Source organism: Sciurus vulgaris, assembly GCF_902686455.1.
Source record: "Sciurus vulgaris genome assembly, chromosome: 15".
Lineage (NCBI taxonomy): Eukaryota > Metazoa > Chordata > Mammalia > Rodentia > Sciuridae > Sciurus > Sciurus vulgaris.
In genome coordinates, this window is record NC_136476.1 from 76,803,368 (window position 1) to 76,828,394 (window position 25,027).

The window sequence follows — 25,027 nt, forward strand, 5'->3', positions numbered from 1 at the left end:
TCACAGTAACAGCTCCCTTCTCATGGTCTGTGTCACACACACACACACACACACACACACACACACACGAGGTGTAGCCAGCCGATGGTCCATTTACATTTCGGCTGTAGAGCACTGTTGCCTTTTGCCTTTAGAGGTGAAAGGGGCTGGGGAGGAGGGATGGACGATGACCAACCTGGCCCAAGCCCCTCAGATCCAGGAAACCATTCTGTTTCCTCCTTCTCAGGCCCTATCTCTTTTTGCTTCCTCTTCTTCTGCTCTCAGAGAATTACAGTCCAGTCCTGGCTCCAATTTCCTACAGATTCTTTATTTGGGGGGTGGGAAACCCCTTTAAGTCAAACAACCCATGCCTTCACTTCAATCTCTCTTGTCTCATTCGGTTTCAATCCCCCTCCCACCTGCACACAACACACAGCCCAAACTCCAACCAAAACGCTCTCTTTCTGATCCTTCCTCAGCAGAAAGTTCTGATTTCTCTTCTGTGGCCTGTTAGAAATGTTAGCCCTGGCCCCTTGCCCTCCCTGGGGCTCTGTTCTGCTGGCCTTTGCTGGCATGGCTCCCGTGAGGCCCAGCTGGCAGGAGGACACACCTGGCTGCCAACAGAGGGCAGAGGAGCTTGGTGCTGTGGTTCTGGGTCCAGCTGGGCTGTGGAGCCCTCAGAGAGTCCATGCTCCTTGTGGGCTGTGAAATAGGGAGGGTTGGTTAGAGCACCTCCAGGGGTGCTTTAGATAATATTTTATGATTCTAAGTGGAATGTTCACAAGGAAAAGTTTCATTGCATTTATTACCTATGGTGTGCCAGGGACATATTGGGCAGCCACAAGTTACTTTTACTATGCCAGGTACTGTGCTAATAACTTGATATGCATTATCTGTATTAGCTTATTTAAGTCTCACAGAAATCTTCCAACCTGGGAATTACTAGTACTTCCGTTTCTCCTATGAGAAAACTGAGGCTTAGAGAAGTGTTTTCCCGAATATCAATGGCCTCTCACAACTGCAGGGAGGTTGGGCGGTGATCAGGACCAGCCCCTCACCTTGAATTGTGCCTGCCCTATTTCTGGAAGGTGGCACCTGGACTCTGCTTTCGATGTCGCCAGTGCTGGGGAACTGGGTGTTTTGGAATCATTTTTTGGTCCATTTTTGGAACCACTTTTTGACTGGTCCTGAGCATAAGGAATTAACTTCTTTCTCTGTAACTTCTGCTTATCTGTGTGGTGGAAGGAGCACAGGGCCGGGAGTCAGAGGCACTTAGCACCATAACCACAGGCAGGCGGCTCCTCTGGAACTCGGTTATTCCAGGTGAATATGAAGGGATTGGAGGAGCTGAACTCGGGGTCCCTTCTGGTTTGGACACTTGAGGATTGTATAATTCGGGATGGAGTGTGTAACATACACATATCTGATTCCAGTGACGGAAACAGTGACGGAGTGAACGTTGTGTTCCAAGAACAGATCTGTTTCAGCCAACATGTCTGAGAGGGTGGCGACCCTGCCAGCTGAGAAGAATCCAGGAGGTTCTTAGAAATGGAGTTCTCATCTTGTCTTAAAACCAAATCCCTCCTTTTTCCCTCCTACCTCCTCCTCTTTTTTCCTCCCTCCTTCCCGTCCTTCCTTTCTGATTAAGAGAATGTCTCTAAATCACAAATATTCTGATTTCCCAAAGTTAGAGATCATGTCCCTGGTAATGTACTTCTCTGCACGTCAAATATACTGAACCGATCTCTTTTCAGGAGTAGAGAAAAACCTATAAAAACATAATCCAGAGTTGTTCCATGCCTCTCAGAATCTTCAAATTTGGTTGCAAAATTCCTGGCTGTTGGGACAGTGGTTTTCAGTCATGAAGTCCCTGCATGGACTTTTGGGGGACCTCTGAATTCATGTGCAAATGTGTGCTTTGTCTGAACATGCATTTTCTGGGAAAATGCATCTGTGAAAGAGAGGAGCAGCCCTTGACCCTGGAGGTGGTTCTTGGCGTCTCTAGGAGCTAGCCTGGTGTCTGGAGCTGGGCCGTGGTTTTCTCTGTATCTGATGTCACAGAACACCAACCCTCGGACAAAACGAATCAAGACAATTAAAAAAGTAGTCCATAATCATGTTTGAGCAGAGAGTAAAAACAAGAATATTGTCCAAGACATAGAAACGACCACACATGCCTCTTTCCTGGCCAATGTGAGAGCTGCTTCCCTCCCTTCCTGCTAGAAAAGAGTCCAGATGGCCCAGTATGGTATCGCCCCAGCTTCCTGACAGCGTCCAGTCCAGAGCAGACCTCCATTTCCTTGAAGTTTTCCCAAAATGATCTACTAACAGACCTAATCCTATGAGGAGTCTGTTCTAACAGCCTCTTATGGAGAAACCTCTTGAGTCTCATTGCATGTGCTCTCCCTTGTTCCACTCAATAAACTTGACCTTGTCCAAAGACAGGTGTTTCCCGTTGCCTTGACCGCAGGGAATTGGTAAGTCTACAGCTTTTTAGAATCCGAATGTGACTAGAGAAAAATATCCCACAACCCACGCTGACCAGTCCCACTTGAAATTCATGACCAGAAACCTCAAGTGGACCCTTGAGTCTGAGAGGCAGTTATATCACAAGTTCTTAGTCCATTCAGTCTCCATCTCTTCTAGACAATTGCTCCACCACTTCCTCATTTCAGGTGGGGAAGGAACTTGCACAGGTTCTCTGGCACATCTACCCACCCCCCAGCGTCTGCCCACATACTCTCTCCCTGCCTATTGCTGTGGATGGGGTTGGGTCCACTGCAGCCCAAGTGCTGAATCCAGCCTGCCTGCCCCCTGCCTGTGCTTAGTCCCCTACGCATTATCTGTGGCGGCATTTATGCTGCAATGATGTTGCTACAGAGAACTTGTGACCTGCAAAGGCTAAAGTGTTTACAGATATTTTAATGCATGGCCCATTACAGAAGAAGCCTGCTGATCCCTGGCATAGATGAGAGGGCGATGCACTTGGTTAAAGCCCAGCCTCCATTTGGACTCTAGATCCCGTGCCCTCTGACCTCTCCTAGGACATTCCTCTGTCAATCATTTTTTCTCTCCTGCAGTGTCAACAATGTCCTCTCCTCTGGATCACTCCCTTCATGCACAAATGTGTTCTTTCTTCCATCTTAACCTTTTCTTCACTCTACTTCCCCAGTCTATTTCTTTTGCTCCCCTTTGTGGCAAAACTTCTTTAAAGAATGATCCTCCCTGTCCCCAAATCCTCTCCTCCCTTCCACTCCACCACCCCTGCCCTGCCCCATAGTGAGGACTGAACCCAGGCTTGCTTTACCACTGAGCTACAGCGCCAGCCATTTTTATTTTTATTTTGAGAGAGGGTCTTGCTAAATTGCCCAGGTTAGCCTTGAACTTGTGATCCTCCTGCCACGGCCTCCAGAGTCACTAAGATTACAGGTGAGAGTCACTGTGCCTGGCTTATTCACTTTTTTTTTTTTTAAACAAAATTCACATTTTATTTAGATTGAAATAAACTCTACAAAATTGATTTTCTTCACCAAAAATAACAGCCATATTTTCTATATTATTTCTAGATAAATCACAACATATTTATTTTGTAGGTTTTCCAGGTTTTTGCTTATAAATCAAGATGAGGCATTAGATATAGTCATGGAAAAAGAAAACAGACGAGTTGCCCATATCAACAGCCTCTATCTTGACCATGAAGCAGAAGTGTTCACCATTTACCTGCTAACATGAAGGTGCAGGCTTATGAAGATGCAGGCTCAACAGAGGAATGTAGACAGCAACAATCGCGTGCGGAGCGACAACGGCAGGCCCTCCACTCACACTGTAACTTGTTCTTTAAGTTCATTTGATAAAGACAAAATCTATACTGAAATCTGTTTGGCGAGCTCACAGCTCTCGGGTTAATTCCTTTAACTGTCCATTCCAGATTTTAACACACTTAAAACTCCTAATAGTCAAAGGTCAACAGTAGGCTTCATGGTAACATATCATAAGATGCATTTTTTTCCTTATATCTCCTTGAAATTGATTTCTTCAAAATTGATAACAATACCTGACAACTAGATCCATGGCAATAATACATTCATTCACTCTTAATCCACTCTAATTAGGCTTTTGCCCCCACTACTTCACCTAAGTGGCTTTTCTCAAAGTCTTTTCTCCATCAAATGAATCTTGGGATGCTTCAGGGTCTGTGCTTGGTCTTCCTCCCCCTCTTCTATCTATATTCACATCCTTTGTGATCTTGTTCAGTCTAATGGCTTCAGGTATGAACTCTCAGATTTATATCAGCTTAGACCTTTCTCTTGAACTCCAGAACTACACGACCAATTGCCTCTTCGACTCCTTCACTTGGATGTTTCCTAGATCTTTTCTACAACTCCACACATCCAAAACCGAACCCCTGCCTCCCTCCTGCCTCCCCGTGGTCAGCTCCATCAGCGGCCTTCGCAATCGTTGTCAATGGCAACTCCATTCTTTCTTTTCTCAGGTGAAAAATCTTGGTGTCATTCAGACTCCTCTCTTTCAAACTTACTTCCAATCTATCAGAGAATTCCATCAAATCTGCTTTTATAATATATCCAGAATTCAACTGTGTTTCAATACCCACTGATACCTCTCTGGGCTGAGGTGCCAACACCCCTCTGGTTACTGCAGTCACCTTCTAACTGGTCTCTTTACTTCTACCCTCACATTATTTCAATGTCGCAGTCACAGTAGCCAGAGGGTAGCCACAAGAGGAGGTAGATTGTGACACCCCTCCATTCAAACCTGGCAGGCGCCAAATCCCCTTCCATCGGCCTACGTAATCTGAACTGTTACTCCAGCCTTCTTGCTTGTCCTGTGGCGCTCCATGCTCCTGCTGTAGGCTCCTGCCTTAGGGACCCCGGAGTACCTGGAACACTCTTCCCCTGGCTACCCACTCTGGTCACTCTTTCATATCCTTCAAATATTGGTTCAGATTTCCCCACTGAAACCCACCCTGGCCTGACCACCCTATCTAAAATGCAGACCTTCCCCCATTCTCAGTCCCCTGGGTCTGCTCTACTTTCTGTTTTTCTTATATTTCTTATCTTCTAACGTCCAAGATCAATTTCCCAATTATTGTCCTTATTGTTTCCTGCATGTCTCCCTCAGCTGGAGTCTAAGTTCCACAAGAGTAGGGATCTTGGTACCAACCACCTAAAAACGGACTTGGCCTACAGTTGCCAATCTGTACATATTTGTTGTATGTTGCTGAATAAATGAAAGACTGAACATCACTTTGGTCCAGATTTCCTCACCGATTCCTTGAACTTGGGTCACAGTCAATTTTATGTATCTTCTTAATAGTTTCTTAGACTTTGAACCACCTGCCTGCCAACCTCTTGATTTCTGTCCCAAGAATAATCTGTATTCTTATTTACTTTATGTTTTCCTTAAATAAAGTTACTTTTTGACAAATAAATTTATAAGAAAATTTCATATCATGGCTGCGATGTGCTGTTTCTTCTAATACATGCTAAAATAAACACATAGCTATTAAATGAAAAAGGCGTATTTGTTATTAGCTAAGACCATCTTGCTTAGCCTCTGTGGTGACCTGCTTATTCTTTTTCCTTCCACCAGAAAGGCCCTCCAGCCTCTCCCACCTCCTCAAATCCCACTGTCCTTCTCTGGGAGGCCTCAGGCAGCTCCTCCAGCCTCCTTCTTCGAACTTCCTTCACACTTACACACAGAGATGCATAACCCAACACTTGGATGCTGACGTTTGGTGTGGTTGGGCTCATGTGTTGAAGGTGTGTTTCCCAATGCAGCAAAGCTCATAGGTGGGCTTTGGGCAGTGGCTGGACCAGGAGGGCTCTGACCTCATCAGTGGATTAATCCATTGATAGCTGAATGGACTATGGGGCAGGGGTAGAGGCTAGAGGTGGTGGAGCATGAGTGGAGGAAGTAGGTCACTGGGGGTGTGCCCTGGGAAGGTATTTCTTTTCTTTCTTTTTTTTTTTTTGGTACCAGGGATTGAACCAAGGGGTGCTTAACCACTGAGCAACATCCCCAACCCTTCTTTATTTTTGCTTTTGAGACAGGATCTCAGTTGTTTAGGGTCTTGCTAAATCGCTGAGCATGGCTTTGAACTCTCAATCCTCCTGCCTTCACTCCTTGAGCTGCTGGGATTATAGGTGTGCGCCCAGCTGGAAAGGTATCTATTGACGCTGGCTTCTTTTTCTCCTTGCTCTCTTGCTTCCTGGCTGCCGAGAGCTGAGCAGCTTTCGTCCGCCATGCCCTTCCACCACAGCGTTCTTCCTCACCTCGGGCCCAGAGCAATGGAGCCAGTTTGTAAAAAACCGACTGACATGCAATTTAGTTTTGTTTTCTGTTTTGCATCATAGGATTATCACATGTCTTCCTATAGATAGAAGAGATGTTAGAGTGTTCAACCTCCTTATTTTGTAGGCTGTCAAGGACATTAAAGGGCTTTCCCCGAATCTCCACCAATTAGGGACAAAGCCAAGTCTCCAACTTGGGTCTTCTGATTCTTCACTCTCAGTGGGGGAATCCACCAGCACTTACTGGGTCCCTATAATGTATAGCAGAGAACTGTGACTAGAACAGACTCAGGCCTTGCTCAGAGCTTGCGGTGTGCTCAGGAAGACACCACTACACACACAATTCTACATGATTAAGTAAGTCACACCCACTTTGGGACTGACAACTCAGCTGCATTATGGGTTAATTAGGCCACGGTGGCCTCACTTATTTGCCACTGTACTTAGGGAGAAGGCAGCCCAGGAGCTCAGGGACACTCAGCCTTAGAAGCAGCTCCAGGGTTTCTACCTCGCTGTATTTAGCTGGAAGGTGACAGGAGAGACTGCAGGTCTCCTCTGGAGGTGACCCCTCAGTTTTCAGAGTTCGGGTATCATGGACTTGGTTTTGTTTTGGTATTGGTGATTGAAGCCAAGGAACTTTACCACTGAGTTACATTCCCAGCTCTTTCTATTTTTAAAATTTTGATACTGGGTCTTGCTAGGTTGTTGTCTTGCTAAGGTGCTCAGAATGGTCTTGAACTTGCCATCCTCCTGCCTCAGCCTCTTGAGTTGCTGGAATTACAGGCATAATCTACCATAACCTGCTTATTGGTCATTTTTGCTGGGGAGGGGCCCCACAATGTGAGCTTTGATGTTGAAAAAAAAAAAAGTCCTAAGTTTCTGGATGTGGAAATCTTAGTGTCATTTGTGAGGCATACTGCAAAGCCTGAGGTAGTTTCACCTAACTGGTAAAATGCAGGTTCTTCTAAAGGGGATGCACTTTTGTCCCTGTTACCATTACATCCAGAGTTTGTGTATTTCCTTGAGATAGTTTGGTGGGGCTGGTTAACCCATGGCTAAGGAACTCCAATTCCACCCTGCCTTAGTCTTAGAAAATTAAACCTAAGAAGCAATGCCATGTGTAGTGATTTGGAACAGGGGTGCGTTTAACTGAGAAAGCACCGTGGGGCTTCATCTCTGATTCTACCTCTTGTGAGCCTAGGCAATGGGCTTCGTGTTTCTGAGCCTCAATTTCTGCTGCTGTCAAGTGTGGACAATAATAACTGCTGTACCTTGTGAGAGACTTGAGACATTAAATGGGAATACATGTGAGAACCCTTGTAAGATCTAAAGTGCAACAAAATGTCACTTAAAAATTAACCTCCTATTATGAATCATCTTTTGTGAAGTTCACACAGAGGCTCAGAGAGAGACCTGTTAAGGCTAAAACCAGTGACTCCAGATTCTTACTGAGTTTTCTTTTCACCAGGTTACTGCACTGGGGCCTGCCTTCCGGTAGAGCAATTATTGGCAAGAGCAAGTTCCTGAGAAATTAATAAGGGCTGGGAGGGAAAGGAAGGGAGGAGAGTAGAGGGATCTCCTGTCAGGGTATGGAGAGGGCAGCGGAGAGGAGGGGGCAAAGCTGAGCTCTCCTACCTTCTCAGAGTGTGGAGGCTGTGAGCTTGGGCCTCCTCAGGGTCAGGTTCTCTGCTGCCACCTTTCTTACCCTCTCTCAATTTGGCTATGTGTGGGTGAAGATGATCTAGTATAAAATAACATGCATTCTAGTACATTTTGAAAGTCAAGTTTTAAAGATCAGTTTTCTGTTGCTTGGTATTTTTCTTTCAAGCAAAGGCCATGTTTTTATAAGATACTCCACTTCAATTCTTCTGCCCCAGCAAACATTCCTGAGTGGTAGGGTTTAGGAGGCGTTCCAGTTTATTGCTTCTGGTGTCCAATGACTTTAGAGGATCCGTCTTCATACCCCCCAAGGTCATGTTATTTCAGAAAGCTACAAGCTCTTAAAATTGTACACTAATAAAAGCAAGTGCCACTAATTCTAAAGGAAAGTGGGCTTTCCAAATAAGACAAGCTGTGAATGTTGAAAAAAATAAAAAAAGGAAAAAGTGGAATTTCAGCAACAGGAATCATAATTCAAAATTCCATGCAACTGGACTTCTTCAGGCATCTTCACAGCCATTTAAAAAGATATCTTCAGCAAACTCATCTAAATGGGCTATAAAGGCTTGGCATGATGGACACGACGTGTCTGTAGGCCAATATTCAATCCAGGTCGAGGAGTCTAATGGGTAGATGTACCTACCGAGAAGAAATGGAGACAGAGTTTGTGAGGACCGCCACACAGGGAGGGAAGCTGTATCAGATCTCCGTGGCAAGAGCCCACGGGCAGGGCCCAGGGTCCTGGCTATCAGCCACACTCTTCTGGACCAGCCTGGGGAAGTGCATAAACCCTCAAAAGACCAGGAACAGCTTGAGGCTCCCATGGCTAAAGGTGGTCACGGCATTATGTCACGGTCCAGTTTTTGGAAACAGATCTTAAGGTGCATATTTAAACATTTTCTGAGGACAGAGCGAGGGAGCCGGTGTGGCGGTCAGGGAGGCCGGAAGAGCACCTGAACTGGCTCACCATACTGGTTCGGTCGTGCAGAGCTGCTGTGACGTTCTCAGCACTGCTCTGCTGTAAGCCTGTATTAGTTCTGTTATGTTCGCAGTGGTTTCTTGGCTCACAGCAGGTGCATACGAAATATGTGGCACAGATAAGAATGAACTATGCTCAGTTTTTTTTTTTTTTTTTTTTTTTTTTGTGATACTGGGGATCGAACTCAGGGCCTTGTGCTTGCAAGGCAAGCACTCTACCAGCTGAGCTATCTCCCCAGCCCTATGCTCAGTTTTGAACAGAAGATCAGAGGCCTCAGACTACTGGTGACTTACTTGAAGCTGAAATTGTATTTTATCTGCAGGGCTTCTTTACCCATCATTAAATACTGTCTTCCTTTTACCAGGTCTGCGTTAGCACAGGTGGTCTTTTTGATGAAGGTGATTTCAGACCCTTTCTCAGCAACGGCTTCTCCTGCAAGATACACAAGGAAGCGTATCACATTCTTGTTCTCATATCACAGTTATGGACCTTCTCAAGCTGTCTAGTTCCTCATGGCTTCTGAGAGGTTAATGGCTGCTGGACAGTGGCAATATCCATATGGTTAAGACTTCAGACTCTGGAGCCAGACTGTCTCACTGAAACTCTAGCTGTGCCACTTCTTGGCTGTGTGGCTCTGGACAAATACTTTATGCTGTCTGTATTAAGGACTCAGTCCTCCCATTTGAAAACTGGGCATGAGGATAAACCTACCTTGTGGAACAGTTGGGAGATTGAATGGGTCAATGCGTGCAAAGTGCTCAGAACATAGTAAAAACTGTGTGTGTTTGTCCTTTCTACTCTTGTAGACGCAGAATTATTGCTCTATAGTTGACCAATATTAATCTCCATGTGTTATATAGCAAAACAGAAAAGCATTTGTTAACTGGCAATGGTCAACTTTGTTGAAAAGTGTAAGACATGAAAGACTTGGAAAGTCTTAAGGAGAATAACTGGAATTCCCAAAGGACTCAGAGGAGCCTAGAAGCTGGTTCTCCTTCCCGGAATACACTCCTCCCCATGTTGGTCTATTGAATTTTACCCATGATTTTTTTTTTTTGGTGGGGTGGATACTGGGGATTGAACTTGGGGACACTCAACACTGAGCCACATCCCTAGCCCTATTTTTAAAAAAATGTTTTTTAGTTGGAGACAGACACAATCCCTTTATTTAATTTATTTTTATGTGGTACTGAGGATCGAACCCAGTACCTCACATGTGCCAGGCAAGTGCTCTACCACTGAGCCACAACCACGACCCCCACCCCCTCAGCCCTATTTTGTATTTTATTTAGAGACAGAGTCTCATTGAGTTGCTTAGCACCTCACTCTGGCTGAGGGTGGTTTTGAACTCGTGATCCTCCTGTCTCAACCTCCCAAGCCGCTGGGATTACAGGTGTGTGCCACTGTGCCCAGTGAATTTTACCCATCTTTAGACTCACGTTCAATCTCCACAGTACCCAATAAGACTTTCGTGTCTACTCTTTGTCATATGAGTAATGGGGATGGAACCCAGGGCCTGGAGCATGCTGGGTGAAAGCTCTACCTCTGAGCTACACTCCCAGTCCCTCCCTCACTTCTTTTATTGTGAATTTCTATCAGTGTTTCATACCACATGTCTGTCTCCTTAACTAGACTAGAAACTTCTTAAGGCAGGGACTGTGTTTGATCCACTGATGTGTATTCAGGACTGATATTTAATAATTAAACTCTGGCAGAGCTGGGCACGCCTATAATACCAGCAATTTGAGAGACTGAGGCAGGAGGATCACAAGTTCAAGGCCATACTCAGCAACTTAAAGCCTTCCTCAAAATAAAAAAACAAAAAGGGTTGGGGATGTAATTCAGTGGTAAAGCAATCCTGGGTTTAATTCCCAACACCAAGTAAATAAACGAACAAACAACAAGAACATACACACGTGCGTGCGCACACACACACACAACCCTCTGATGGAGTCATTTTTAATTGAAAAAAGTTTGAACCTGTCTAGAAACCATGTTTAATAACTGTATACATGGAAAAACTTTAATTTATAATGTAACTTGCTCAAGCTAGTTTTCTTGGGCTGTCCCAGTGACATCGAATCCTGTTACAGCAACATCTGAGCCACATACCCAGAGCTATCTGCCAAGTCAACCACTGTCACACTATGCAGTGTGGTTATATGGGCCTTATTATTTAAAAAAACCTTTTGTTAGTGGAAGATTTCAAGCATATTCAGGAGAAAGAATAGTTTATTAATGCCAGCTTCAACAATCACAAATCCTTTTTCTGTTTATATCCTCACCTAATATAAGCACCCTTATGCTTTAGGAAAAATACCAGTTTATCATTATCTACCAACTGCATCATTTATCCTAGATTCCGAATGGCTTCTTGTTAGTATGCAACAATTCTTAAGCAAGTAGTGTATGTTGTTTTAATATTTATGTAAATGCTAAATTTGTAAGTATTAAAAATGAACATCCAGAAAGGGGAGATAAAGTATGTGAAAATGGCTTAACATTCCCTTTTAGGTATCATAAAAGTTAATCTTCTGCATCTGTAGAGTAATGAAATGACACTTGTAAAGGACTACGGCTTGGGAATCATCTGATACTGTGTAAAACTCAAGACAATCTTGAATTTCTTAATGCATTGCAAAAATTGCAAACTAAAATAAGTAATTTTATTTTGGGAATGAAAAGCACTTTATTACCTCAGTAAAAAAGGAACAGCTTATTGTTTGTGATGTGGATGTTGAATGCAAATGGTGCTCAAAAAATGAATGCTGGAATGATCAGAGTGCTAAAGGCGATCTGTTTAAATGGAGAAAACCTGTGACCACCACTGAGGAAAAATGAAACAGCATCACAAATCAGTTTTATAAAGTAAAACATTTAAAGTAATAAAAACTAGGGAAAATGTCAGTATCAATAAAGCAAATTAAAATTTGGAGAATATTATTATAATTTTTAGCCCTATCTTGAGGAGGATTAAAAAAATCAAACATTTTCAGACTCAAATACTCAAAATACTTGATAAAAATTCAGAAGAGAAAAAAATTGATATAAACATATTACAATTTATGTTTAGGATCTACTTATTACTGAACTTACATCTACTGAAATGAGAAAATAGGTGTTTGGAAGATACAAATAAGGCAATAAAAAAATTTCATCACATTGCATAAATAAACTGTTTCATTTAAAATGTGTTTTAAGTGACTCAAAACAACAAATTGAAGACTTTGAAGTTGTTTTATGGTTTTTGTTGACCTCAAAGTGCTGGAAGGAAATATCAAACAACACATCAAACTGTTTTGCTGAGGTTTGAGATTAAAGGATTCGTTGAGAAATATTTATGTAAACGTCTATAAAAGATGTGTCTCCCCAAGTATAATATAAAACTTTATCAAGGCAAAAGTCAGGCTGCTTTATTCAAGTTGATACAACATTGGGTCTAATAGAAGGCCTGTCAAACGGAAAATGCTAAAGTTTTGTTGAATGAATGAAGCAGTGTGTGAAGGCCCACCTGCTTTGTAGATATCCAGGAGAGTTGCAGAGTACTTGACAAAAACATTTTCTTCAGTGACGGATGTGATGCTAACTTTGTAAGCTGGTCAGAGAACAAAATAAAATAGGACAAAAATGAACAATTCGGGCTGAATACCACTGACACTATGTTCAATAAAAGTCAGAATTTGACAAACAAATGAGAAATGAAGGTTGGCAGCTATTTTATGGGAACCCCGAGGTAGATCTTACCTCTTCCAAGGAGACTTCGTAAGCCCCTCAGACTATTAGAATTATTAGCCCCAGTCATGGTTACAGAACAGCTGATTAGGGTAAGAGACATACCAAACGAAATGACAGAAGCACATAAAACCAAAAAAATAAGATAAACATGTGTTAGGTGTAAAGTTCAGATGTTAATCCTTTTAATTACAGACCCCCTTCCTTCTCTACCTGGAACAGGTGGGGTCTTTATCTTTCTGTCAGGCCTTCCGTGGGAAACAACCTACCAGCTTGTTTTCTTGCTTTGCTTCCCCATAGAGTTTCTCTGGTTCCAATGTCCCATTTTTAACAGGATTCTGTTTCCTCACTCATCCTTGCTTGGATGGGCAACTGTCAGACATGGGCCACCCCCAATCCTACATTTAAGGTTCAGGCCTCAGGGTTTGACTTATGATATGTTGGACCTCAGCTCTGGAATGACGAGCTTGAAGGGATCCATCCCTTCTATTTGGCTTCCTAAAAGACTCCTCTCTTATTTTTGCTTTTGTTGGGGATGGAGTTGCAATGAAAGAACTAAAAGAGAAATTTTATTTCTGAGATCCTTGTAGCCTGTCAGTCTACCCCAGACAAAGATAAATGATTGATAGAGAGTGAACTCACTGTGGCAGAAGAAAAAGTTATGTAATTCCCTGGCTTAGGGTGTATGAAAAATGTCCTGAATTTCAGATGTGTGTCTTTGGACTGGACACAGACAATGTATTTACTACGTGAGGAGGGGTGGAGGGAGGGGACTATTTTTTGCTTCCATTGTGCTATTATGGTACTGGTCTGTGGTCATTAGAACAAGTCAGCTAGGTCTGTTTTTTTTTTTTTTTTTTTTTTTTTTTTTTTTTTTTTTTTTTGTGGTGCTGGGGATTTGAACCCAGGGTCCTAGGCAAGTACTCTACCAACTGAGCTATACCCCCAGCCCTAGGTCTGTTCTTGAAAGTAATACTCTGAATCCAGGTTGCATGTGTTCTCTATGTGAAAATAGGTTTCTGATATTTTGGAGTAAAAATAGTTCTAAAATGGAAGGAAGAAAGAACTTTGGCAAAAATTTTGTTTGTTTTAGCAAAACAAAATTTTGTTTGCTAAAGCAATATAATATTCTCTTTAAGTTTTGATACATTTAAAAAACTGCAGTGGACCTTGGCTGAGTCAGACTTTTTAAAAATCAGGATGAATTCACAGAAAAGAAATAGTTTAAAGCATTCAAAATTTATTCTGATAGCAGTGTTTCCTTCCAGTGAGAGATTTCAGTATATTGTGATGGAAATAATATTGGAGATCAGGCTGCATTCTAGTTCTACAACTTCCTGCATGACCTTGAGTAAAATTTTAAAATCTCCCTAAGGCCCATTTTCTTCATGAGTAGAACAGTGATAAAACTCTATTATCTCAAAGTTTTTTTCCCCGCCCTGTGCTGGGGACTGAATCCAGGGCTTCCAGAGCTTCACACTTGCTAGGCAAGTGTTCTACCACTGAGCTACATGTCCATCACTTTTTAATTGTATTTTGAGACAGGGTCTCGCTCAGTCACCCAGGCTGGCCTCAAAATTGTGATCCTCCTGCCTCAGCCTCCTGAGTTGCTGGGATTACAGGTGTGTGCCACCACACTAGGTTTTCCAAAGGGCTCTTCTGGAATTCCATTGAGAAACCACATACAAAAGCAGTTGGTAATTACAAAGTGCCAAATCAACTGTACCTGTTCTTTTTTATTTTTTTTACTTAGAAATGATACCTTTCAAATTTTCAAAAATAGATTTGAGATAGTGTACAATATGATTTCTCTTTCTTAAGGAAATAAAAAAGGGGCAGAAATATACATGGGAAACTATGGATAAAAAACAAAGAAGCTAATTCTATCAGGAACTGGAGACAAGGCTACAATGGTACTTGGGTATTAATTTAGCTTTGAGTTCTGGACAACCAGAAGGTGATCCTCCTTTGAAATACAGTCTGAAACATGGATTGCAATTCTGCAAATATTAAACATTATTTAGTACCTTTATTTTTACCTTGAATAAATTTTTAAAAGAACCAAGTTCCCCAAGTCACCCTTCCCGCTGCTTCCTCTGTCAACTGGAGGGATACAGAATGGAAATTTAAAACCCTCTGGAGTCTCAAAAGTTCCCTTGAATAGGTTTTAGTGTCTGTAATTCAAAAGGATCTACTAAAGAGTCTGGATATGCATGCCACTTTCATTATTTATAATAAAAATCATATTTCTTTGCTAGAGAATAAATAACTTTCCATGTTAATGTTGAAAATTGATACCATTTTCCTTCAAGAGAGCAAATGGAATATTGTATCCATAGAATCACTATTTAAGGCTTTTGACCTTTCTAATTGATCATGGATTCATAAAATTTCATGTTTAAAAGAACTCTAGTTGAACTTACCATATGCAATCTCTGGTTTACATGCTGTTGCTTTCCTAGTATTTGCAGAGATTGTCAGATCCAAGTCTTCCTGCATTTGCCCACAATCAGCTGGGTGTGAAAAATGGCACAAGTTAGGTCACTGTGAAGAATCCAGTGCTGTCTTTGGGAATAAACATGGTGTCTTATGAGTCCTGAGACAATCCAATATAATCTTACAAGTGCCAGATTGCTAGGACTTGTCCATTTTCTTGTCTTCCATAAAATGAAACGGTACATAAAGCAAAAATAAAACCAACAACCCAGTGCATGCCAAATCTAGAACATAAGACTTAGACTAGGTATTCACTCCACAGCCAGTGGAGTGAATGTATATGCTTCCCTTGAAGAATGGGGTAATTTTTTCATTTGAGTCTAATCAAAAGTCCCTTGAACAACCTAAAATGAAAATTTGACTGATTTATAGCTATAAGATGATATGATATGTACATAGCAAATATGTAGCTATCAAGGATTTTGAAAGAACCAAAACCAACTCAGACCCTCCTGGAGCCTGTGGTTGGTTACTAGTGAGTTCTGGATCTTTTCCTTGGCCAAGAAAACCGTTTTCAATTTATGAAGATGGAGCCGAACTAGACCATAAAGAGACTTTCCTGAACTGGGAGGGACAAGGAGAAAGAGAAGCTAGTGGCTTAGCTCTGAGTCCACTCTCTTGGGCTGTGGTCCTATGATAAAAAGACTCGGTGAAAGTAAAAATGTGCCATCACGTTACCCTGAGGTATCCAACGACCACCTGGACAGTGTGTTTCTGCTCCAGTGCAGTATTCCATGGAGTTGTTCAAGAGTTATGGAGAAGTAGCCTCGCAATGCTCAAGGCAAGGAATCATTACCTTTCCATCAGCTGAGATTACACTTCTACTTCTGAGAAATAATGACTTGCCCAACAGCTTCCCCCAGATTAATTTTGGATTATTAATAAGCATGCAGTCTAAGTATGTTAAGTGAAGTTTACCTTCTATACACTTGCACGTTGGCCCTTCACAGACTTTTTGAAGTTTGGTGTCAGAAGTGCTATAAAACATGGTGCACTGTTTATCTGTGGCAATAAAAGAGTGGTTATGAGACGTGGCTAACAAACAGAGCTGCCCAAGTTCAAGTCATAGGCCTTGTGAACCCACGGGCTCTCCAATCACTTAACTATCTTGGGAGTGACTGAGTAGTTCAATGTAGGATCATTCATTCAACAAACACTCTTTGGGAACACACCATGTACCTGACACTGTGTTAGATACTAGGGACACAAGGGTGAAAACACTTTGGGGTTGGTGAGAATGATAGACAGACAAATAATTTCAATGCCATGTGGCAAGTGCTGTAACAGAGTTATCTGCAAATTGTAACGGGACGACAGGGTAGAAATTGTTCTGGGAGGGTCAAAGAAACAGAAGGGTAAGAGGGCTTCTCTAAAAAGGAGTGATACAATGAATACTGGCAGCAAACACCACAGATAAACTTGAGGCAAAGAATTTTAAGTTTAGGCAATATAATTCAGTTCTTTAAAAAATATATTTTTAGTTGTATCTCGCCTCATGTCCCACGTGGGGCAAGGAAAAGGGTACCTGTAGGAGCGATGGGCTGGCTGTGAAATAAGGCTATGAAATTTATTTCATAAATAACAACAGAAGACAGAATTATCTTAAGAGCAGGGGCACGACCTATTGAGCTGTCCAGAAGGGTCTGGCTCTAACAAAGGAAGGAGCCCACGCTTGCTTTATTTATGGCGGTACAGATCAAAAGGGGACCGGTAGGAGCTTCTTTGAGAAAAACAGGATGTGAGGTGGAGTTAAGCAAGTTATTTTACTGTAGCAGGTCACTTCCACATCCAGTGCTTGTATTTGAATTTAGGAGGTGAACCAATGCAGGATAACCACATGACCCAGGCAGTTCCTGAGGACAGATCCTCCTGTCTAACAGCTCAACCAAGCTTGGCTCTCAAACAAGCCATGGATTGTAGATGGACATACAATTGTAGATGGACATAATAACTTTATTTATTTTTATGTGGTGCAGAGGATCAAACCCAGTGCCTCCTGTGTGCAAGGCAAGTGCTCTGCCACTGAGCTACAGCCCTGATTCAGTTATTTTAAAAACGAGGAAAGTGAGAACTGAGACATGAAGTGATTTTCTCAATGTCATGAAGCGGTTTGTATATAGTAGATTAACAAGAAACTTGTATGCAATAGTTTGAATGTTCTGATTGGGACTTTTATGAAGTGGGTTCTAAGAGAGGCCATATATAAATTGCATAGACCTCTAGTGGGTTTCTATTGGTTAAGTGAAGACTATCAAGTAGTCTTCTGAAGAAATTTTAGAGTAGAGTTGATTACCTGGTCTGTGATATTCATACACTGTAAAAGTGGCAGGATTCAGAAAACCAACTTGGAAAAGTTCAAATATCCGGAATCGGACACAAAGGAACTCGTTGGAGGGAATCTGATAAATTCAAGGATTTAAGGAAATTATGAAAGAGAAGACATTCATAATGGCTTAGTCTATGAATTTTGAATAGCAGTAGTAAGGGGAATATTGCAGGAGGTGGACCTTACCGAATTCAGTTGCAGGATGACATGTCCATCTTTGATCTGGTAGTCAGTTAGTAGTTGATCTACCCCTTCCACAAACTAAGGAAGGAAAGAACAAAGCTTACATTTCATTGCATCATCTCTTTGTTTCATTGCATTCATTTGGTGATGGGATGTTAAACCACAGGCATGTGATTCACTATTCAAAGAAGTTCAAGTGTAGTTTTCTCCTCTTGAAAAAGCCTGAACATGTTAGCACAAGCACTCACACTTTTTGGACCATGCTAGTATAGGTCCTGGTTTTACTTGTGTAAATCAAAATGTAGGTAGATTGCTGCTTTGGAAAGAAAAATTGGGGTGATTACATAAAAGTGGCATATGAGAATGAAAAGACAAATGTGTCTACAAAAATAATGCAGAAAAGAAATCCGAGCATTCACAGCAACAGTTACAAGAAAACACTTACCGCTTGTAAATCCTCTTGGTTTGCACCGATTCCAGTAGGCAAAGAGATGTCCATCACTGCATGGGAGGACCCGGATGATGATTCCTCCCTGCTGGACTTGTAGCTAAGATGAATAAGAGATTAGGAATTGGAATAAGATGCTTTAATAAAGGACTCCATGCTCTAGATTTTGAATTTGGGTCTCCATTTATCTACTCCTCTCCATTACACGAGTTAGAGTTTCTGAATTTTAGAGTTTCGAGAGGTCTTTGACTCATTTCTTCCGTTTCCTTGATTTGTCCAGTAATCTCAGTACACCCTATTCTGGAGCGCAGAAGGCATCACTCCAAGAGAACTAACTGGGGAAACCGAGGATGAGCGTGAGATGCTCACCCCGCCAAGGTTACGTGGCTAGTTCATTAGAATCCAGGTTTCTTTTGAATTGGGTACATTTGAAGTTGAAAATCAGTTGTATTATTGAAGAAGACTCCATAAGCAGGTCTAGGAACAGACTGGAAGAAAATACACTTAAATGTTAGCAGCTACTTTCTCTGGAGGGTGAGATCACACTTGATCTCTCTTTTCTTTCCCATGCTTTACTCAGTTCTTAAAAATTCCCTCCAAACGTCGATTTAAAGAAGTCGGCCTCAAGGACCGTCCCTTTCTGAGAATCATGCGAGGGGGAAATCAAGGAAAAAGGTGAGGAAGGAGCGGGAGGTGTTCGGGTTGTTTGTCTGTTTTGGTTTTGGTCAGAGAGAAAAGAACACGGAGAGGGAGAGACAGGAAAGCTGGGCTTTACCCCGATTCCGCTGAGAGATTTCCAGAAATCATTTCCCCTTTCTAAGCTCATTTTCTTATTTGCAAAATGATTTGTGACGAAGCAGAAACTCAAGTTTGACGTTTGTCTTTATGATTCTGAGGCTTTGGCTGAGTGGCAGAGGCTTGGCACTACCATTAAGGGCAGTCAGAGGACTGAAAGAGGGACAGGCAGGGGCAGAGGCAGGGCCCCAGCAGAAAGCTGACCTCCAGGTTCCAGCCTCCACACAAGATGCCTCGGAGGCAGCTGTGTCCTGGAGGCTGGAGCTGGGAAGAGCAGAAGAAACCAAGAAGACAGTTTGAAAAGGTGCGGGGAGGATGAACTGATCTCACCCAAAGGAATGAGAGGTAGTGAGGCAGGAGACATTGAGTCGGTGAGGGGTCGGGCACCTCTTTTCCTCAACCACACATAACAGAGCACTCACAAAACACCTCTATCAGAAGTTTTAGGTAGACTATTTACCCCAGTAATAAAAAAGGATTAGAAAATCTCTGACTCATACAAATGTAACCCCATTCTCCACCAAAGGAACCATTTAGAAGAGAATATAAGACTTCTTTGAATGTACTGTGACACCCTAATTGGATGGGTAGAGGCAGAGAACTCTGGCTCACAGATGCAAATACTCCAGGACAGGATGGAAAAGGGCCCCCCCGGGTGGAGGGTGTCCATGAAAAGGTCGCTGGAGCCTTGATGACTGGTTGCCATGGAGACGGTTTCAACCACGGAACAGAAATCCTCCTTTCAGGAAGCCCTTTGCCTGCTGCCAAAACCAATCTTCCCCAAGGCATTTTGTTGTGAGAGAAATGAAATCCTCTTTTTTCCGTCTCCTTTTCTTATGAATACAACAGAGAGGTTGTAAAAAGCTAAATGCACGAAAGAGACCCTCTGAACACAGAGACTGTGTGCTGGCTTTTTTTTTTTTTTTTTTAAATCAGGAGAGAGAATATTTGAAGGCAAAGAATTTCTTACATGAATAAGGACTACACAGTTACTTTTGGAATTGATCCAACCTAACTTCTGTATCACAGAGCCAAAAACATATTCCACCCACCTTTTTTGAATATTTAGTCTCCAATGTGTACAAACTGAAAGAGAGAATATTCAATATGACACTTTTACTTTCTTTTGTACATTGACGATGTGAAATTAGGCTTCCCATCAATGGAGACGAATGAATGAATTTTTAAATAAGAGCCTTTTGATCTGTAGCAGAGTTGTGGACGTTTGGAACTGGCAGAAATGTTAACATAAGACTGTCCAGTGGATCTTGCTTTACAAAAAAGGTGGAGAAGCGAGCTGATTTGCCGAGGGTCACTCGAGTGCACGTGTGTAGAGGCGGCTTGCACGCAGGTGTGCCACTCTGTCACCAAGGGCCTGGCCTGGTGCGGATCTAGAAGCCTCCCTAGGGAGTCCCGCGCACTGATTCCGGCTCTGCCCAGAAGTTTGCTCACACCTCCCTATGACAACGGCGCCGGACTTAAAGATAACTATGACTGTGTCTCCTCAGTCCACAGGTACCCACGATGAGGCATGGGCATTTAGGAGGAAGGAAGCTGCCTGGGAGAAGGTGACTTTCATAGAAAGATGCTGTCTCTGTCAAGAGAGAACAGAGAGAGAACTGGCCAAGGCAGGAAGCACAGAATACTGGAAGGAAGGAACGCTGCCAAGGAAAGAAGAGGACTAGGGAGCGAGGGAATAGCAAGAGTGGCCTGAATAGCTGGGAGGTGGGCAGTGGGAAACACTTGCTTTCTTGGGATCAATGGTCTCAGATTACACTGATGGACAGAGTTGGTTTAGATACCGGATTGGGTGTCAGGGGTCAGGGACTTGAGCACCTGGCTCTGCATCTAACTGTGAGAAGGTGGCGGCTTACATTACATCGTTGGGTCTTAGTCTATTTCTACAATCAGCCTATCTCCACATCATCCCCAAAGTCCTCTTGCGCTCTAATCTGTTACACAGCCCCACTGAATGTCCAAGTTGTCCACAGTGAGGGCTTTGGCAACATACGTGATTACAAGTAAAGACAGCAGAAAGCCTTCCACACATGCAACTGTGTATGACAATATGAAGAGTTAAGGATGTGACAGAACAGGACAGGGCCTTGAGGGGAGAGGGAAGGAGCTTGGGTTCTCGCCTGACTCTACCACTAACTGATGCACTCTTTGTGAAGCCAAAAACACATGCATATTTTCAGAACCAGCGTACACATTCACAAACGTTTGAGGATGGTGGCTTGGTAAGAGACTAATGGCTCACAAGCTCCACATCCTAGTCCCTCAAACCTGAAATTATGCGGCAAAAGGGGCTTGACAGATGTGATTGAATTAAGGATCTGAGGTAGGGAGATATCCGGGATTTTCTGGGTGGGCACAGTAGAATCATGGATCTTTTATAGGGAAAGAAGCAGAAGAGTCAGAGAAGTGAGAGGAAAGCAAGCACCGGAGTCAGGAAGGGCAACTGGAAAAGCTCTGACGTCACGTTGAAGCTGGAGAAAGAGGCCACAAGCCAAGGCACAAGGCAGCCCCTAGAATCTGGAAGACGCAAAGAAACAGAATCTTTCCTGGAGCCTCCAGGTGAAACACAGCCCTGCCTACTCCTTGATTTTAGGATTTTTGATCTCTAGATGTATAGGAGAATAATCTGAATTGTCATGAAGTTGGTAGCAAATTGTTACTTAACAGCAATAGGAAGCTAATGAAGTAGCCAATCCAGGCCTCCGGGTTCAGTCACAGATGGTTTAACATAGATGATTCTCAACCTTGGCTTCATTAGAATGGCCTCTGAGGCGAGGTCTGAGCTTTGGTCATTTCTGAAACTTCTGATTTCAATGAGCAGCCTGAGTTGAGAACTGCGGGCTGATAGTGGCCATGGATTTTGTTCAGTGAATGTGATTTTTCTAAGAGGGCAGGAGCTGCTAATGGGAGGGTCTTTTGGATTTTCTTTTCCTAACACATCAAAGATGGAAAAAGTCATATGGTTTAAACAAAAATAGGGGAGAAAACTATATGTGAGCAGAACCCAAGTTCATCTTTATAATAAGCAGTTATAGAAGAACACATGTTATATGTAGAACTTAAATAAAAATGAACAACTTTGTATCTTCTGGACATCTTAAGAGCCAAAAAGATACAAAGGAATAATACTATGATAAAAGTGAGACCCTTGAACTCCACACTCCACTCTGTGGAAATGGCTTACCTGGCACAGGCTACGATGCGCTTGTATCCCGAGTCACCGAAGCCACTGTAGCTGGACGCTAGCACACACAAAGGAACAAATGAGTAAATACGAAGCAAACTGTTTTGATCAAGTCTCTGAACACACTTCAAAGGATTTGTCATTTGGAGGTTGGCACTTTTGGTGATTTTAATGGAAATTCATGGCTATGGCAATACTAGGAAATCTTTAGATCATTAGAACTGCTCTCTGTTCTCAAAGAACCTATAATTGAAGGAAGATATCATTTAAGGTAAGTATATATTGGCAATGTATTTTGGAGATTTGGAAGGAGGAAGAGCCGATGCCTGCATTTGCAGTAGTTGCAAGAAAGTTGTAGGAATAGGCCTCTGAGCCCAAATGGAAGCTTTCAGGGCAGAGGCGCAGCAAGCACCTTGACCCTGGGGCAAAGGTCAGAGGAAATGGTCTGGAGTGTGCAAGTGGACATGCTTTTGGACAGGGGAGTGAGGTCCGACTACCAGAGGCATGGGAGGACCACAGGTCAAAAAAAAAAAGAAAGGCACATAAGAAAAGGAGGAGGAGGGAGAAGAAGAGGAAGAGGAGGAGGAGAGGGAGGAGGAGGAGGAGGAAGGTGAGGAGGACGACTTCGAGTATTGAAGAGAAGAACAAGATAAAGATGGAGCAGAGGACTATGCATTTGCTGGACCTCTTGGAATGCAGCAGAAAAGCTAGGGATGGAAAATCACAGGGTTACAAGAGAATTCAAGGTCCCGAATGAAATGTTGACACAGAATTAACAGAAATTCAAAGGAATTAGACCTTTCTGCAGCTTTACAACTAATTACAATCTTTAAAAGTAACATGATCAAAACAACTCTTCATCAATAGTGAATACACTTAGGTTAGTCATTAAATCATTTAGTTTCCAACAGTTATTAAGAATTACAGTTATTATAATTGCAGTAATGTTTCCTTGGATATTAACCTGCTTAGGAATTAGATTAAGAAATTTTGTTTTTTTGGGTGAGTACATTTTTTTCTAACCAGGGAAACTTTCTCTTTGGCATTCTTTGTGTTTAGCCAAAATCACATGCAAGTCATTCTGTTTTACCTTCAACGTCCTGGGTATCAATTTTCAAATAAAAGCTGCAAACTTCCTCAGAGGTACTGGTTTTGTGAACTATAGTTTTTACCTACATTAAGACATGGAAACAAGAAGATCCTATTTAAAACAGGAAAATGAAAAAGGTATCATGGCAGTACTGCTGCTGTAAACGGGATGCTTGAAGTTTCGCTTTCAGAATCCGGTATGAATGGTTTATACTAACAACTTCCTTCCTGGCAGCTGAACTTTCAGCAAACTCCAAACCTGAAACATAGCTGGGAAGCCCAACATAAGTGAAAAATGACCTTTGGCCACGCAGACTCTCTCTGAGCACCTTACACTACAGAAAATTCCCAAGGGCCTCATCCCTGAGCTTGTACACATTAATTTTACACATGACCCTACAAGACTGGGAAGTGTGGTTTAACACTAGCCCACACACCATCAAGACAAGCAACACAGGGGTGTTTGGATGGGTGAGGGAGTTGCCAGAAGTAGGTACAGTGAGAGCGACCAGAAGGGCAGAAAAGTGGGCTACCCCTCCTCATGCAATCTTATAAACAAAACTTGAAGGAGTAAAGGGATTAAAGATAAGAACATAATTAAAACCACCAATAGATCGTTAAATTCAGCTCAGAACACACAATTTAAGACTGCACAGACATATGTAAAGAAATTAGAAAAACTTGTAGCCACAGAATTGTTAAAATAAAAGAAACTTAATCCTTGATGTATAATCCTTCAATCCCTAAACATGCTGGATAAACAAGATGTGACTATGTAGCTAACAAAAGAAAACATACATATATCCATACACAATGTATGATGCACTCATATATAGCCAAAAAATTAGAGACCTGTACATAGTCATGCACCACATAACCCTGGGGATATGTTCTGAGAAAGGAGTCACTAGGCAGTTTTGGTGTTGTGTGATCATCGTAGAGTTTACTTACAAAAGCTAGGCAGCTATGACATCACTAGGTGGTATAATCTTATGAGACCATTGTCTATGTAGTCCCAGGGTTGACAGCAATGTCATTATGCAGTGCATAGTTGTGTATAATTAGGTTTATATAATTTCCACAAATATATGGAAGGTAGGCATACAAGGATTAACATTATCCTTAACATTATATAGTCATTATCAAAAATAAATTGTATGAACAGCTGTTAAGATAGCTAGGAAGAATTAGAAAATTCTCTGAATCCTACTATGGCCATGGTTATCTAAGTTTAGATTTCTGTGACTTTGTGGCAAAGTCCTTAACTTTTATGTTACCTAGTAGAATAGAGACGGAGCTCCCTACTGGCTTTCAGGTAAATACTTACGTGTACCGTAGCCAGGCCATTGCTATATCCTGTACTGATGACAAGGTCATCATTGAGAGGCACCTGGAAAGAAAGCAAGCTTTTTATTATTCAATAGGGAGAGAGGACAGAATTAATGACAAGAGATGACTGACACCCGCCAGCCTCCTCTCAGAGCTCTGGTGAGAATCAGTGGATAAGACATATGACTATAGTTGGCACAAAGTTGCTGGAGCTTCCCCTTCGCTCCCACGTGTAGTTAAGATGCCTGCACTCTCCTAATGAGAGCTCACTCATGTCAGAGGTCACTTTTGGTTGCATTACTGTTTACAGATGATTGTAGTAAACCTGGGTCTTTGTTTCCTCTTGCCAGCCAACTACGTTTCTAGTTCAGGAGTGGGTATCCTATGTGCCGGCGGAGACTACTTTCATTAGCATGGAGACACATAACTCTGCAGTGGGTGCAGAATGTCCTAGGCCCTCTCCCATCTTCCCCTGTGCACCCCTCTTGCACCTCTTGAT

At 42.4% G+C, this 25,027-nt stretch overlaps 1 protein-coding gene across 2 annotated transcripts in view; it reads right to left on the bottom strand.

The window, feature by feature from the left end:
• Window positions 1-8,057: 8,057 nt before the first annotated feature.
• Window positions 8,058-25,027, bottom strand: part of C5 (complement C5) — a 100,602-nt gene continuing 83,632 nt past the window's right edge. For both annotated transcript variants that reach the window (XM_079112704.1, XM_079112705.1), the window contains 11 exons: window positions 24,527-24,589; window positions 23,201-23,282; window positions 22,111-22,168; window positions 18,111-18,213; window positions 17,669-17,743; window positions 17,450-17,555; window positions 16,075-16,158; window positions 15,084-15,173; window positions 12,440-12,523; window positions 9,222-9,360; window positions 8,058-8,588 (listed from right to left, as the gene is read on the bottom strand). In XM_079112704.1, coding sequence (XP_078968830.1) covers window positions 8,450-8,588; window positions 9,222-9,360; window positions 12,440-12,523; window positions 15,084-15,173; window positions 16,075-16,158; window positions 17,450-17,555; window positions 17,669-17,743; window positions 18,111-18,213; window positions 22,111-22,168; window positions 23,201-23,282; window positions 24,527-24,589 — 1,023 coding nt within the window. In that variant the 3' untranslated portion in view covers window positions 8,058-8,449. The remainder of the gene's footprint in view (window positions 8,589-9,221; window positions 9,361-12,439; window positions 12,524-15,083; window positions 15,174-16,074; window positions 16,159-17,449; window positions 17,556-17,668; window positions 17,744-18,110; window positions 18,214-22,110; window positions 22,169-23,200; window positions 23,283-24,526; window positions 24,590-25,027) is intronic.